Here is a 15,824-nt window from a genome sequence, read left to right on the forward strand (position 1 = left end):
TGGGTGTCACCTTCCCGTCACCCCCTGTCATTGGTGGCCTGGATTGGGGTGTTGCCCCCCCCCCTTCCCCGACCCCATTATGGGGGGGGTCTGGGTGCCCCCCCCCCCCCCCCCGCACCCCAGTCATGGTCCCAGTGCCCCCCCCCCAGCACCCATGGGTGCCCCCCCCCTGCACCCCGGTCATGGTCCCGGTGCCCCCCCCCCCCATTTCAACTGCATTGGGGTGTCCCCCCCCCCCCAAAAAAAAAAATGGGGCATCTGGGTGCCCCCCCCGCACCTCTCCCATGATCCCAGTGCCCCCCCCCTGCACCCATGGGTGCCCCCCGCCAACCACCATCACTGCCTGGATTGGGATGTCCCCCACCACCAAGTGCCCCCCTTGTCCCCCCCCCCATGTCACCTGGGTGTCCCCCGTCCACCCCCCCCCCCCACCACCATTACGGGGGGGTCCTGGTGCCCCCCCCCCAGCACCCATGGGTGCCCCAGGGTCCCCCCCGGTACCGCAGCATCTGGCTGAGGGAGTCGAAGAGGCAGCCGAGCACGGCCGTGAGCATCAGCTGGGACAGGGACAGCGGTGTCACCACGGCCACCCCCAGCGTGTCCTGTGTGTCCCTCCCCCCGATACCACCCGGCGGTGTCACCTACCCCCCAGCGTGTCCTTTGTGTCCCCGCCGACACCAGCCAGGGTGTCACCTACCCCCCAACATGTCCTGTGTGTCACCCCCCCGGCACCACCCCGGGGTGTCACCTACCCCCAATGTGTCCTGTGTGTCCCCCTGACACCTCCCAGGGTGTCACCTACCCCCAACATGTCCTGTGTGCCCCCCCCCGACACCACCTGGGGTGTCACCTACCCCCAATGTGTCCTGTGTGTCCCCCTGACACCTCCCAGGGTGTCACCTACACCCAACATGTCCTGTGTGTCACCCCCCGGCACCACCCCGGGTGTCACCTACCCCCAATGTGTCCTGTGTGTCCCCCTGACACCTCCCGGGGTGTCACCTACCCCCAACATGTCCTGTGTGTCACCCCGACACCTCCCAGGGTGTCACCTACCCCCAATGTGTCCTGTGTGTCCCGCCCAACACCACTCGGGGTGTCACCTACCCCCAACGTGTCCTGTGTGTCCCTCTGACACCACCCGGGTGTCACCTGCTCCCCCAACGTGTCCTGCGTGTCCCCCTGACACCTCTCGGGGTGTCACCTACCCCCCAACATGTCCTATGTGTCCCCCCCCGACACCACCTGGGGTGTCACCTACCCCCCAGCGTGTCCTGTGTCCCCAGTGGGGTCACCTGTGTCCCCCTGTGTCCCCTACACCTCCACGCCTCCCCCACCAGCCCTCCCGCCATTGTCCCCATGTCTCCCTCACCGTGTCCCCTCCAGGTCCCTGTGTCCCCCACGACCACCCATGTCCCCTCTGTGCCCCCTTTCTTGTCCCCATCCCTATTACCACGTGCCACTCATGTCCCCTCCGTGTCCCCTCTACCCCCTTGTCCCCTCCATGTCCCTTCCATGTCCCCACCCCAACCCACATCCATGTCCCCCATGTGTCCCCCATTCCTTGCTCTGCCGCCCTCCAGTGTCCCCGTGTCCCCTGCCATCCCCGGTGTCCCCGTGTCACCTCGTTCTCGTGGGGGCTGCCGATGACGTAGAAGTAGAGGTCGATGCTGCTCCTGTAGACCACGGTGAGGCCCTCGAGCAGCGCGATCTCGCCTGGGGACAGGGGACAGCGTCACCGCGCGGGGACACAGCCTGGGGACACGCGGGGACACCGGGGGACACCCTGGGGACACCTGGAGATGCTCTGGGGACACGTGATGACACGCAGGGACACCCTGGGGACACCCAGGGACACACAAGGACACCCTGGGGACACCCTGGTGACACGCGGGGACACCCTGGGGACATGCGGGGACACGTGGGGACACGCCAGGACACCGGGGGGACACCCTGGGGGCACCTGGAGATGCCCTGGGGACACATGATGACACGCAGGGACACCCTGGGGACACGCAGGGACACACGGGGACACCCTGGGGACATGTGGAGACGCATGGGGATGCCCTGGGGACACGTGGAGATGCATGGAGATGCTCTGGGGACATGCGGGGACACATGGGGACACGCGGGGACACCCTGGGGACACACAGGGACACCCTGAAGACATGTGGACATGCATGGGGATGCCCTGGGGACACGTGAGGACAACGTGGGGACACGCGGGGACACCCTGGGGACACGCGGGGACACCGGGGGGACACCCTGGGGACACCTGGAGATGCCCTGGGGACACGTGATGACACGCAGGGACACCCTGGGGACACACGGGGACATCCTGGGGACATGCGGGGACACCCTGGGGACACGTGGAGACGCACGGAGATGCCCTGGGGACATGCGGGGACACGCGGGGGCACCCTGGGGACACACAGGGACACCCTGAAGACATGTGGAGATGCATGGGGATGCCCTGGGGACACCCTGGGGACACGTGAGGACACGTGGGGACACCCTGGGGACACGTGGCAATGAGTGGGGGTGCCCTGGGGACACGCGTGTCACGTGGGGATGCCCTGAGGACACATGGGGACACATGGGGATGCCCTGGGACACCCTGGTGACATGCAGGGACACCCTGGGGACACGTGGGGACGTGTGGGTGGCCGCGGGGACGCGTGTGTCACTCACTGTCGCTGCGGTGGGTCTTGGCGAAGATGCTCTTCTCAAAGGCCCTCTGCTCCTTGGCGCCCGGGTAGGTGTCATCGTAGTACTGGGGACAGCAGGGACAGTGTGGGGACACCAGGGACAGTGACGCGTCACCCCCGTGTCCCCAGGGATCTCCGTGTCCCAGGTGCCATCCCTGCCCTGGGACAAGGAATGGGCCACCCCCGCGTCCCCGAAGGTGGCCCCACGTCTGCCCTATCCCTGTTTTGTGCCACCAAATGTGTCCCCATGTCCTGGACCCCCAACCGTGTCCCCGTGTCCTGGCCTTGTGCCATCGTGTCCAACAAGTGGCACCGATTGGGTCCCCACGTCCCCATGTGTGTCCCGCAGGCAGTGCCACCATGTCCCCCCTATAGGTGCCACCATGTCCCGTGGGGGCAGTGCCATCGTGTCCCCCCCTAAGATGCCACCATGTCCCCACTCTAGGTGCCACCACGTCCCCTCGTAGGTGCCACCGTGTCCCCCCGTTGGTGTCACCAGCTCCCTCCTGTTGGTGCCACTGTGTCCCCTGGGGGCAGTGCCATCGTGTCCCCCCCCAAAGGTGCCACCGTGTCCCCTGTGGTCGGTGCCATTGTGTCCCCCCCTAAGGTGCCACCACGTCCCCATGCTAGGTGCCACCGTGTCCCCCCGTTGGTGTCACCAGGTCCCTCCTGCTTGTGCCACTGTGTCCCCTGTGGTCGGTGCCATTGTGTCCCCCCCTAAGGTGCCACCACGTCCCACCATAGGTGCCACCATGTCCCCCCGTAGGTGCCACCATATCCCCATGCTAGGAGCCATCGTGTCCCCCCCATAGGTGCCACTGCGTCCCCCTGTAGGTGCCACCGCATCATCCCCCACAGGTGCCACTGTGTCCCCTGGGGGCTGTGCCATCGTGTCCCCCCATAGGTGCCACCGTGTCCCCCTGTAGGTGCCACCAGGTCCCTCCTGTTGGTGCCACTGTGTCCCCTGTGGTTGGTGCCATTGTGCCCCCCCCTAAGGTGCCACCACGTCCCCACGCTAGGTGCCACCATGTCCCCCCTGTAGGTGCCACCGCATCATCCCCCGTAGGTGACACTGTGTCCCTTGGGGGCAGTGCCACCATGTCCCCCCATGTAGGTGCCACCGCGTCCCCCTGTAGGCGACACTGTGTCCCCTGGGGGCAGTGCCATGGTGTCCCCCCTAAGGTGCCACCACGTCCCCCTATAGGTGCCACCATGTCCCCCCGTAGGTGCCACCAGCTCCCTCCTGTTGGTGCCACTGTGTCCCCTGGGGGCAGTGCCATCGTGTCCCCCCCCAAAGGTACCACCGTGTCCCCTGTGGTCGGTGCCATTGTGTCCCCCCCTAAGGTGCCACCACGTCCCCATGCTAGGTGCCACCGTGTCCCTCAGTAGGTGCCATCGTGTCCCCCCGTTGGTGTCACCAGATCCCTCCTGTTTGTGCCACTGTGTCCCCTGTGGTCGGTGCCATTGTGTCCCCCCCTAAGGTGCCACCGTGTCCCCCCGCAGGTGCCACCGTGTCCCCCCGTACCTTGGCGAAGAGCCGCTCGCCGTCGTTGTCCAGGATGACGATGGCCTTGACCGTGTAGAGCGACGGCTCCTGCGGGACGGGGACGTCACCGCTGCCGCCGCGGGGACACCCGGGGACACCCGGCACCCCCCACCCTGGGCACTGTCCCCTCCGGTCACCACTGTCCCCCCCATTGACCCCCATGGTACCACCCGCCCCCCCCATTGACCCCAATAGCAGGTCCCGCCCCCCCATGGTTCATCCCAGCCCCCCCATTGACCCCAATGGGAGGTCCCGGCCCCCCCGTTCCCCACCATGGTTCATCCCAACCCCCCCCCTTGACCCCAATGGGAGGTCCCAGCCCCCCCATTTCCCCCCATGGTTCATCCCGGCCCCCCATTGACCCCAATGGGAGGTCCTGGCCCCCCCGTAACCCCCCATGGTTCATCCCGGCCCTCCATTGACCCCAATGGGAGGTCCCGGTCCCCCCGTTGCCCCCCATGGTTCATCCCGGCCCCCCATTGATCCCAATGGGAGGTCCCGGTCCCCCCGTTGCCCCCCATGGTTCATCCCAGCCCCCCATCGACTGCAATGGGAGGTCCTGGCCCCCCCGTTGCCCCCCATGGTTCATCCCGGCCCCCCATTGACCCCAATGGGAGGTCCCGGCCCCCCCGCAACCCCCCATGGTTCATCCCGGCCCCCCCCCTTTCCCCCCCTCCTTGGTACAACCCGCCCGTCCCGCCGCTCTCACCAGGATCAGCGCCTCCATTTTGCACACGCCGACGTGGAGCCGGAAGAGCGGCTGCGCCCCATTGGCCAATCACCGCGCCGTGCCCCGCCCCTCGCGCCCTTCTCCAGCCGCATTGGGCGAGCCCGCTCCTCCTTCTGGCCAATCAGCGCGCGGAATTGCCGGGAGGGCGGGCCAGGAGAAGGACTTCCTTTCCCGCGCCGCCGAAAGCGGCGGCTGATTGGAGGGGAGCGCTGTCAGTCACGGCCCCTGTTCCCATGGAGACCCGGGAAGCGCTCACAAAGCCCCGCCAGCCGCGCGCTGTGATTGGTGGAAGCCCTTCCTGCTCGTGGCTTGGCCACACCCCCAACGGGGTCATGACCCCAGGGGCGCGAGGCTGTGACCTTTGCCCTGGGGACGTGGGGGACATGGCGGGGGTGTCCCCATCCCTGTGCTTGTGTCCCCCATGTCCCTCAATGTCCCCCGTGTCCCCAAGTCCCCCGTGTCTCATCCTTAAGCAGCCCCTTCCTGGGTCCCGGTCCCTCCCCGTGTCCCCCGTGTCCCCAGGGCACGCGGTGGCCGTGGCTGCGGGGGGCTGGGCCTTGTCCCCGCCGTGTCCCCAAGGCACCGGGTCACAACCACGCGCGGGGACAGGGACACGCGCGGGCACGGGGAAGGAGCGGCGGCCAATCGGCAGCGTGGGGAACGCGCTCGCAGCCAATCAGCAGCGTTGGGGGGCGGGGCGAAGGGGCAACCAATGAGGTGCCGCGCCTCTGCAGACTCTGGGAGGGCCCCGCCCCCCGATCTGGCCCCGCCCCCCTGGGCGCGATCACGTGACGGGAGATGCTGTCGCCCCGCGAGCTGTAGGCGCGCCCCGCCCCTGGCTCCGCCCCCTCCGCGCCGGCTCCGCCCCCTCCGCGCTGGCTCCGCCCCCCGCTGTACCTGCGGCCACAGGGACAGCGACGATGACAGCGACAGTGATGGGGGCAATGAGAGGGGTCCTGCCCCCCGGGGTGCCCAGGGGCGCCCTTGGGTGCTCAATGGTCCTCCGGGGACACGGGAGCTCCCCAGGGTGACATCCTGCACCCCGAGGTGTCCTCAGGGACATCCTGTACCCTGGGGTGCTCTCGGTGACATCCCGCACCCCGGGTGCCCGTCGGTGCCTTTGGGACCCCTTGCAGCCCACGAGGACCAAGAGCGCCCCTGGCTGCCCACGATGCCACCCTGTCCCCGTCACAAGTGTCCCCAAGGTGTCCCCAGCTCTGCACCCCAGGGGACGTGTCCTGGCTGGGCTTCCACCGAGCGCCCTGGGGACACTTTGGGGACACCCCAGGGACACAGGCCCCCCTGCCACCTCTGTAAATGAAGCAACGCAGATGGTGCCAGCGTCCGTGTCACCTGTGTCACCCCATTGCCATCCCTGTCACACCAGGTGACACTGGCCTGTCCCCTCTGTCCCTGTCCTCTGTACCCCCCTCCCAGCTCCTTCATCCCTCTCCTGTCACCATCCTGTCCCCATCCTTGTCACCTCTGTCCTCATCCAGTCCCCAAGTGTCACCCTGTCCCCATAACCTGTGTCCTCCTGTCCCCATCCCTGTCCTCTCCATCCTCGCCTGTCCCCTCGCTCCCTCTGCTGTCCCCAAGTGTCCCAAGCTCCCTGTCCCCTGCGGCCCTGTCGTGTCCCTCATCCCTCCCGCAGTCCCTCGGCCACCCCAGGGCTGTCCCGAGATGTCCCCAAGGGGGGGGGACACAAGAGGACAGTGTCACCTGCGCTGTCCCGGTCCCGCTCCAAAGGGAACCCCCTCCGGCTCGGCGTGGGGAAACGGGGGAAAAACAACTAAAAGTAGGTAAAAAATGTAAAAAAAAAAAGACATTTATTCAGCGTCACGAGCGGGTACAGGCAGCGAGCGACAGCGCGACGGGACGCGGCGCCCGCGGCCCCGCCTCCACCTGGGGACAGTGACGGGCGCCAGTCCCGGGCGCGGGGGACGCCGGGGGGGGGGTCGGGTGTTTTGGGGCGTTTCGGTGGTTTTTTGGTGGTCTAAAACGCGTCTTCGGGGAGCGCCCCCCCCCGGCCGCCGGAACCTGCGGCTCCTGCTCTGGGTCTCCCTCCTGCTAAAAGTTCAGGCGCCTGAGGGATAACGGGGAAAAAAGAGTTAACGGGGCCTTGGGGACACCTTGGGGACACCTTGGGGACACCCTGGGGACACCCTGGGGACACCTTGGTGCTTACCGGGTGTTAAAACCTCCTGCCACCGCCGTAGCTGCCGCCGCCGCTCGAGCTGCCGTAGCCGCCTGTGGGGACGGGGGGTGTCAGCGCGTCCCCAAACCGGGGGGGTGGGAGGGTTGGGGACAACGCGGGGTTGTCCCCAAGGGGGGGGTGACACCGCTCACCGCCCCCGTAGGGCCCCGAGCTGCGTCCGCCGAAGTTGCCGCCCTTCATGGGCCCGAAGTTGGACGCCTGGTTGTTGTAACTGCCGAAGTCGTTGTAGTTGCCGCCGCCGCCGCCGAAGTTGCCGCCTGTAGCGGGGTGACAACAAAAACAACAGTCGGCCGGGGCGGGGTGTTTGGGGAAGGGGGGTGTCCGGGGCGGCGCGCACCGGTGCCCGCGTCGGCCAGGCCGTTGCGCACGGCGAGCGCGGGGCCCCGCGCCGGCCGCCGGCCGCCGCTGCCGCCGAAGCCGCCGCCGCCGTTGTAGCCGTCGTAGGAGCCGCCGCCGCCGCCGCCGTAGCCACGGGAGCCCCCCGAGTAGCCGGGGCCGCTGCCGCCGCCGCCGCCGTAGCCTGGGGACGGGGAGGGGACAGGGGGTGACAACGCGGGGACGGGGAGGGACGGACCCCGCCGAGTGGCCACGAGCCGGACGGGTGACGTGTCCTTAATGTGGCCCCAATGGGTCCCCAACGTGTCCACACACATCCCGTCATGTCCCCGTGTCCCCAACATCCCCCAACGACCCCCGTGTCCCCACGTCCTCCCATGTCCCCACATTTCCCAATGTGTCCCCAACACCCCCAATAACCCCCGTGTTCCCACGTCCTCCCATATTCCCATGTCCCCACATTTCCCAATGCGTCCCCAACGAGCCCCATGTCCCCACATTTCCCAATGTGTCCCCAACATCCCCAACGACCCCCATGTCCCCACGTCCTCCCATGTCCCCACATTTCCCAATGTGTCCCCAACACCCCCAATAACCCCCGTGTTCCCACGTCCTCCCATATTCCCATGTCCCCACATTTCCCAATGTGTCCCCAACGAGCCCCATGTTCCCATGTCCTCCCATCTCCCCATATCTCCACATTTCCCAATGTGTCCCCAACATCCCCAATGACCCCCGTGTCCCCATGTCCTCCCATGTCCCCACATCTCTCAATGTGTCCCCAACATCCCCAACGACCCCTATGTCCGCACGTCCTCCCATGTCCCCATGTCCCCACACTTCCCAATGTGTCCCCAACATCCTCCAACGACCCCCGTGTCCCCATGTCCTCCCATGTCCCCACATCTCTCAATGTGTCCCTAACACAAACCCAAAGTCCCCGCAAATGTGTCCCATGTCCCCCAGCTCCCACCTGTCCTTATGTCCCCTCATGTCCCCAACATGTCCCAATGTGAACCCGGGCCCCAACCTGTCCCTATGTCCCCAACATGTCCCCGCCTGTCCCAATGTGTCCCCAACATGACCTCAACGTTCCCCCCAGTGTGTCCCATGTCCCCACCTATCCCTATGTCCCCCCATGTCCCCAACATGTCCCCACATTTCCCAATGTGTCCCCAACGTGACCCCCATGTCCCTACACGCCCCCACGTACCCTTAATGTGTCCCCACATGCTCTCATGACACCATGTCCCCAATGTGTCCCCAGCCCATCTCCATGTTGTCAACATGTCCCAAATCTGTCCCCATAATCCCCGCATGTCCCTGTGTCCCCAGTGTCTTTATGTCCTCAACATATCCTAAATGTGTCCCCAACATGTCCCCAACGTGTCCCACACTGCTGCATCCTAACATGCCTCCAACATCTGCCCACCTATCCCCATGTGTCCCACATGTTCCCATGTCCCCAACGTGTCCCCAATGGCCCCACGTCCCCAACGTGTCTCCAATGACCCCGTGTCCTGTGTCCTCATGTCTGCAGCCAACCCCCATACATCCCCACATGCCCCTGTGTCCCCAATCTGTCCCCAAACGTCCCCTACGTCTCCCCATGACCCTAACACACCCACAATGTGTCCCACAGCCCCACACGTGCCTGTGTCCCCCATCTGTCCCCAACGTCTCCCCATGTCCCCAACATGTCCCACAGCCCCACATGTGCCTGTGTCCCCATGTCCCCAAAATGGGCTACGCCCCCACATATGTCTGTGTCTCCCATCTGTCCCCAACATGTCCCACGTCCCCACATGTACCTGTGTCCCCCACATGTGCCTGTGTCCCCCATCTGTCCCCAATGTCTCCCCACGTCCCCAACATGTCCCACACCCCCACATGTGCCTGTGTCCCCCATCTGTCCCCAAAATCTCCCCATGTCCCCAACATGTCCCACGTCCCCACATGTGTCTGTGTCCATCTGTCCCCAAGGTCTCCCCATGTCCCCAACGTGTCCCATGTCCCCACACGTGCCTGTGTCCCCCATCTGTCCCCAAAGTCTCCCCATGTCCCCAACATTCCCACGTCCCCACACGTGCCTGTGTCCCCACGTGTCCGTGTCCCCCATCTGTCCCCAAAATCTCCCCATGTCCCCACACGTGCCTGTGTCCCTCATCTGTCCCCAACGCCTCCCCATGTCCCCAACGTATCCCACACCCCCACACGTGCCTGTGTCCCCATGTCCCCAACACGTCCCACGTCCCCACACGTGCCCGTGTCCCCCATGTGTCCCCAACGCCTCCCCATGTCCCCGTGTCCCACGTCCCCACACGTGCCTGTGTCCCCCATCTGTCCCCAACGTCTCCCCATGTCCCCAACATGTCCCACACCCCTACATGCACCTGTGTCCCCATGTCCCCAACACGTCCCACGTCCCCACACGTGCCCGTGTCCCCCATCTGTCCCCAACGTCTCCCCATGTCCCCAACATGTCCCACACCCCTACATGCACCTGTGTCCCCATGTCCCCGACACGTCCCACGTCCCCACACGTGCCCGTGTCCCCCATGTGTCCCCAACGCCCCCCCACGTCCCCAACACGTCCCCCGTCCCCCCCCATCACTCACCCCGCGCTCCAAAGTTGCCCCCGCGGCTAAAATTGTCGTTGGCTCCGAATCCCCCGCGGCCGCCGCCGCCGCCGCCGAAGTTACCGGAGCCGCTGCGTCCTGGCGGGGACAGAGCCCTTAGGGCGGCCGGGGACAGCGGGTGGCGGGTGACACGGGTGACACGGGGACGCCGCTCACCCACCTCGCTGGCCGGCCGAGGCGCTGGCCATCTCCTGCTTGGACAGCGCCTTGCGCACCTCGCAGTTGTGCCCGTTCACCGTGTGGTACTTCTGGACTGCACGGGGACACAGCGCAAGGGGGGGGACGCGTTGGGGACGGCGGCGCGCGGCCACCGTCCCCACGGCGTCCCCAACTCACTGACGATCTTGTCCACGGAGTCGTGGTCGTCGAAGGTGACGAAGGCGAAGCCGCGCTTCTTGCCGCTGCCGCGGTCCGTCATGATCTCCACCACCTCGATCTTGCCGTACTGGCCGAAGTAGTCGCGCAGGTGGTGCTCCTCCGTGTCCTCCTTGATGCCGCCCACGAAGATCTTCTTCACCGTGAGGTGGGCGCCGGGGCGCTGCGAGTCCTGCGGGGACAGGGAGCCCCGAAACGCGGCCGGTTGGGCCCCTTTTTGTATAACCCATTTTTGTATCCTGCAGCCCCAAAACGCGGCCGTTTCAGCCCATTTTTGTATCCTCCAGCCACCAAACGCGGCCCGTTGGCGCAGGTGAGCCCCAAAACGCGGCCGTTTGGGCCCGTTTTTGTATCTTCCAGCCCCAAAACACAGCCTTTTGGACCCCTTTTTGTATCCTCCAGCCCCAAGACGCAGCCATTCAGGGCCCCTTTTTTATCCTCCAGCCCCAAAGCACGGCCATTTGGACCCATTTTGGTATCCTCCAGCCCCAAAGCGCGGCTGTTTCAACCCATTTTTGCATCCTGCAGCCCCAAAATGCGTCCGTTTGGCCCCATTTTGCAGCTCTAAGGACAAAAGTGTGGCCATTTGAACCCATTTTGGTATCCTCCAGCCCCAAAGCGCGGCTGTTTGGACCCGTTTTTGTATCCCCCAGCCCCAAAGCACGGCCGTTTGGGCCCCTTTTTCTATCCTCCAGCCCCAAAATGCAGCTGTTTAACCCGTTTTTGTATGCTCTAGCCCCAAAGCGCAGCCATTCAGCCCCCCTTTTTTATCCTCCAGCCCCAAAGCGTGGCCATTTGGGCCCATTTTGGTATCCTCCAGCCCCCAAATGCAGCTGTTTTAACACATTTTTGTATCCTCCAGGCCCAAAGTGCGGCCATTTGGACCCATTTTTGTATCCTGCAGCCCCAAAACGCGGCTGTTTGGGCCCGTTTTTCTATCCTGCAGCCCCCAAACCCATCTTTTTGGGCCTGTTTTTGTATCCTCGAGCCCCAAAGTGCAGCCGTTTGGACCCATTTTTGTATTCTCCAGCCCCAAAACGCAGATGGTTGGAGGTTGGGGGCACCAAAATGCCGCTGGTTGGGCCTGTTTTTGTACCTACCAGCCCCAAAACACGGCCGGTTGGGCCCCTTTTTGTATAACCCATTTTTGTATCCTGCAGCCCCAAAGTGTGGCCGTTTGGACCCGTTTTTGTATCCTGCAGCCCCAAAACGCGGCCTTTTGGGCCCCTTTTTGTATCCTCCAGCCCCAAAATGCAGCTGTTTAACCTGTTTTTGTATCCTCTAGCCCCAAAGCGCAGCCATTCAGCCCCCCTTTTTTATCCTCCAGCCCCAAAGTGTGGCCATTTGGGCCCATTTTGGTATCCTCCAGCCCCAAAATGCAGCTGTTTTAACCCATTTTTGTATCCTCCAGGCCCAAAGTGCAGCCATTTGGATCCATTTTTGTATCCTGCAGCCCCAAAACGCGGCTGTTTGGGCCCGTTTTTCTATCCTGCAGCCCCAAAGTGCAGCCGTTTGGACCCGTTTTTGTATCCTGCAGCCCCCAAACCCATCTTTTTGGGCCTGTTTTTGTATCCTCGAGCCCCAAAATGCGCCCGTTTGGGCCCCTTTTTGTATCCTCCAGCCCCAAAACGTGGCCATTTGGACCCATTTTGGTATCCTCCAGCCACAAAGCACGGCCGTTTCGACCCGTTTTTGTATCCTCCAGCCCCAAAATGCGGCCGTTTGGGCCCATTTTGCAGCTCTAAGGCCGAAAGTGTGGCCATTTGGGCCCCTTTTTGTATCTTCCAGCCCCAAAATGTGGCCGTTTGGGACTGTTTTTGTATCCTCCAGCCTCAAAGCGCGGCTGTTTGGACCCGCTTTTGTATCCTTCAGCCCCAAAAAGGTGGCCGTTGGGGCCCCTTTTTGTATCCTGCAGCCCCAAAATGAGGTCGTTTCGACCCGTTTTTGTATCCTCCAGCCCCAAAGTGTGGCCGTTTGGGCCCGTTTTTCCTGTTTTTGCAGCCAAGAGCCCCAAAGTGCAGCCGTTCAGCCCCGATTTGCCACTGCCAGCCCCAAACCATGGCCACTTGGGCCCGTTTTGCAGCCAAGAGCCCCAAACTATGACTTTTCAACCCCGTTTCTCTCATTTTTGCACCAAAGTCCGCCTGTTTGGCCCCATGTTTCCAGGTTTTGCAGCCACCAGCCCCAAATTGCAGCCGTTCAGCCCCATTTTTGCACCAATAGGCCCGAACTGAAACTGTTCAGCCCCATTTTTCCCATTTTTGCACCACGAGCCCCAAAGCGCAGCAGTTCGGCCCCGTTTTTGCACCACGAGCCCCAGAGTGGGGCCGTTTGGGCCCGTTTTGCAGCCACCAACCCCAAACTGCAGCCGTTTGGCCCCGTTTGTGGCCATCAGCCCCATTTTGTAACCACCAGCCTCAAACTGCAACCGTTCAGCCCCATTTTTCCCATTTTTGCACCACGCGCCCCAAAGTGCAGCGGTTTGGCCCCGTTTTTGCAGCCGCCATCCCAAAGCACAGCCATTTGGCCCCATTTTGCACCTAGGAGCCCCAGAGCGTGGCCGTTTGGGCCCATTTTTGCTGCCACCAGCCCCAAGCGTGGCCATTTGGGCCCATTTTGCAGCCACCAGCCCCAGAATGTGGCCATTTGGGCCCATTTTGCAGCCACCAGCCCCAAGCGTGGCCGCTTGGCCCTGCTTTTCCTGTTTTTGCACCACGAGCCCCAAAATGCAGCGGTTCAGCCCCGTTTTTGCAGCCACCACCCCAAAGCACAGTCGTTTGGTCCCGTTTTTGCGCCTACGAGCCCCAGAGCGCGGCCGTTTGGCCCCATTTTGCAGCCACCAGCCCCAAGCGTGACCGTTTGGGCCCATTTTTGCACCTACGAGCCCCAAAGCGTGGCCGTTTGGGCCCATTTTGCAGCGGCCAGCCCCAAGCGTGGCCGTTCGGGCCCATTTTGCAGCCACCAGGTCCAGAATGTGGCCATTTGGGCCCATTTTGCACCCACGAGCCCCAGAGCGTGGCCATTTGGGCCCATTTTGCAGCCACCAGCCCCAAGCGTGACCGTTTGGGCCCATTTCGCAGCCACCACCCCAAAGCGTGCCCATTTGTCCCCGCTTTTCCCGGTTTTGCACCACGAGCCCCAAAATGCAGCGGTTCGGCCCCGTTTTTGCAGCCACCACCCCAAAGCGTGCCCGTTTGGCCCCGTTTTTGCACCTAGGAGCCTCAGAGCGCGGCCATTTGGCCCCATTTTGCAACCACCAGCTCCTAGCGTGGCCGTTTGGCCCCATTTTGCACCTAGGAGCCCCAAAGCTTGCCCATTTGGCCCCGCTTTTCCCGTTTTTGCACCACGAGCCCCAAAATGCAGCGGTTCGGCCCCGTTTTTGCAGCCCCCACCCCAAAGCGTGCCCGTTTGGCCCCGTTTTTGCATCTAGGAGCCCCAAAGCGTGCCCATTTGTCCCCGCTTTTCCCGTTTTTGCACCACGAGCCCCAAAATGCAGCGGTTCGGCCCCGTTTTTGCAGCCACCACCCCAAAGCGTGCCCGTTTGGCCCCGCTTTTCCCGTTTTTGCGGCCGCCCGGCCCCGTCCCGCCGCCCGCGCTGTCCCCCGCGGTGTCCCCGGCTCCTACCTCCCGCGACACGGCGCGCTTGGGCTCCACCACGCGCCCGTCCACCTTGTGCGGCCGCGCGTTCATGGCGGCGTCCACCTCCTCCACGGACGAGTAGGTGACGAAGCCGAAGCCCCGCGAGCGCTTCGTGTTGGGGTCCCGCATCACCTGCGGGGACGCCGCGCGGTGGCACCGGGGTCCCCGGCGTCCCCGCGCGGGGCCCCGGGTGGCCCCGGGGGGGTCCCTACCACGCAGTCCGTGAGCGTCCCCCATTGCTCGAAGTGGCTGCGCAGGCTCTCGTCCGTCGTCTCGAAGCTCAGGCCGCCGATGAAGAGTTTGCGGAGCTGCTCGGGCTCCTTAGGGGACTGCACGGGGGGGGACACGGGGACATGATGGGGACGGGGGTCACCTCTGGCAGGTGTCCCCCCGCTCCGGTGCTCTGGGATGCGGTTGTCACCACAGAATGGGCCCGTAGCCCCAAACTGCCCCCAAGACCCCCTTGCAAAGGCCCAACGGGCCCAATGAGGGGACACAGACCCCAAGGGTCCCTGTCCCCAACCAGGGACACCCCTGACCCCCCCCCCCAACCCATTCCCCTCTCCAAAGGGACCTTGTCCCCCTCCAGGGACATCCCTGCCACCCCCTGCCCTGTCCCCCCACGCAAAATGGCACCTGTCACTCCCTGGGGACATCCCTACCCCCCTCCAAAGACGTTTCCACCCCCCCAAACAACCCCTGTCCCCTGCCCAGGGACACCTTGTCACCTCCCTCCGCCCCCCCAACAATCCCTGTCCCCCCCAGGGACGCTTTGTCACCTCCCCCCCCCCCCCCACAACAGTCCCTGTCACATCGAGGGACACCCCTGTCCCCGCCCCCCCCTCGGGACACCCTTGCCCCCCCCGACCCCCCCGGGCAGCCCCCTGCCCAGGGCGCGCCCCGCGCATGCGCAGCCGCCGCCGCCCACCCGAGCACAAAGACGCGCACGTGGCCGCGGGGGCGCGCGCGCCGCGGGGTGGGGGGGGGGAACCCGCGGGAGGGGGGCGCGCGCGCATGCGCCGCGGTGGAGTGTGGGGGGGGCTGCGATGCCATGGTGAGGGGAGGGGGCGCCGCGCGCGTGCGCAGTGGGGGCGGGCGGCGCGCGCAGGCGCAGTGCGCGCGGCCCGGCGGGAGCCGAGCGGGGCGGTTCGGTGGGGGGGGGGGGGAAGTGGCGGCGGGCGGGGGGGCGGCGGCGCGCGGCGGCGCGGGGCTCACCTCGCTCTTGGCCATGGCGGCGGGCGGCGCGGCCTCGGTGCGGGGCTGCGCGCGCGATGCTCCCTCCGCGAGGCGCCGACACGGAAAGGGGCCGAGCGCGCCGCGCGCCGCCGCCTCACTCCGCCGCGCGCCCGCCCCCCGCCCGCGCCCATTGGGCGCCGCGCCGCCGCGCCGCGCCCTCATTGGCCGAGCCGCGCGCCGCTCCGCCCGCGCCGCGCCCCGCGATTGGCTCCGGCGCCGCGCGGCCCGCCCCGCCGCGGCCGCCCTAGCGCATTGGCGGCGGCCCCGCCCCCCGCGGCGGCGCGCCGGCTTTTCCCGCTCCGCGGCCCGATTGGCTCCGCGCGCCGCGCTCCCGCCCCGCGCCCGCCGCTCATTGGCTAGCGCCGCGGCCCGGCGCTCCTCATTGGCCGCGCCCCTT

The 15,824-nt window shown here is 65.4% G+C and overlaps 2 protein-coding genes across 2 annotated transcripts; both read right to left on the reverse strand.

Moving 5' to 3' along the window:
* Positions 1-471: 471 nt before the first annotated feature.
* Positions 472-5,004, reverse strand: COPZ1 (coat protein complex I subunit zeta 1; the record flags this gene model as incomplete). Its single annotated transcript, XM_088536692.1, has 5 exons — positions 4,964-5,004; positions 4,234-4,302; positions 2,692-2,773; positions 1,625-1,716; positions 472-557 (listed from the first exon to the last, which is right to left on the reverse strand). Coding segments are annotated over exons 1-5 (347 nt in total), but the record flags the coding sequence as incomplete, so codon positions are not given.
* A 2,167-nt stretch (positions 5,005-7,171) lies between these two features.
* Positions 7,172-15,551, reverse strand: HNRNPA1 (heterogeneous nuclear ribonucleoprotein A1). Its single transcript, XM_088536694.1, has 9 exons — positions 15,407-15,551; positions 14,404-14,520; positions 14,177-14,323; positions 10,514-10,724; positions 10,338-10,430; positions 10,157-10,255; positions 7,540-7,722; positions 7,334-7,459; positions 7,172-7,234 (listed from the first exon to the last, which is right to left on the reverse strand). The coding sequence occupies exons 1-9, from the start codon at positions 15,419-15,421 to the stop codon at positions 7,179-7,181; spliced, it is 1,047 nt and encodes a 348-aa protein (XP_088392820.1). The 5' UTR covers positions 15,422-15,551; the 3' UTR covers positions 7,172-7,178.
* Between the last annotated feature and the right edge of the window lie 273 nt (positions 15,552-15,824).

This window comes from Tinamus guttatus, unplaced genomic scaffold, assembly GCF_059628265.1.
Source record: "Tinamus guttatus ecotype Peru unplaced genomic scaffold, ASM5962826v1 Tinamus_guttatus_pri_ptg000699l, whole genome shotgun sequence".
NCBI lineage: Eukaryota > Metazoa > Chordata > Aves > Tinamiformes > Tinamidae > Tinamus > Tinamus guttatus.

Excerpts from the sequence above, each read along its gene's own strand:
- HNRNPA1 (XM_088536694.1), bottom strand. Across the intron at positions 10,725-14,176 it reads AGCGCGCCGTGTCGCGGGAG|GACTCGCAGCGCCCCGGCGC; the intron begins GTAGGAGCCGGG and ends CTGTCCCCGCAG. Across the intron at positions 10,431-10,513 it reads CTCCGTGGACAAGATCGTCA|TCCAGAAGTACCACACGGTG; the intron begins GTGAGTTGGGGA and ends GTCCCCGTGCAG.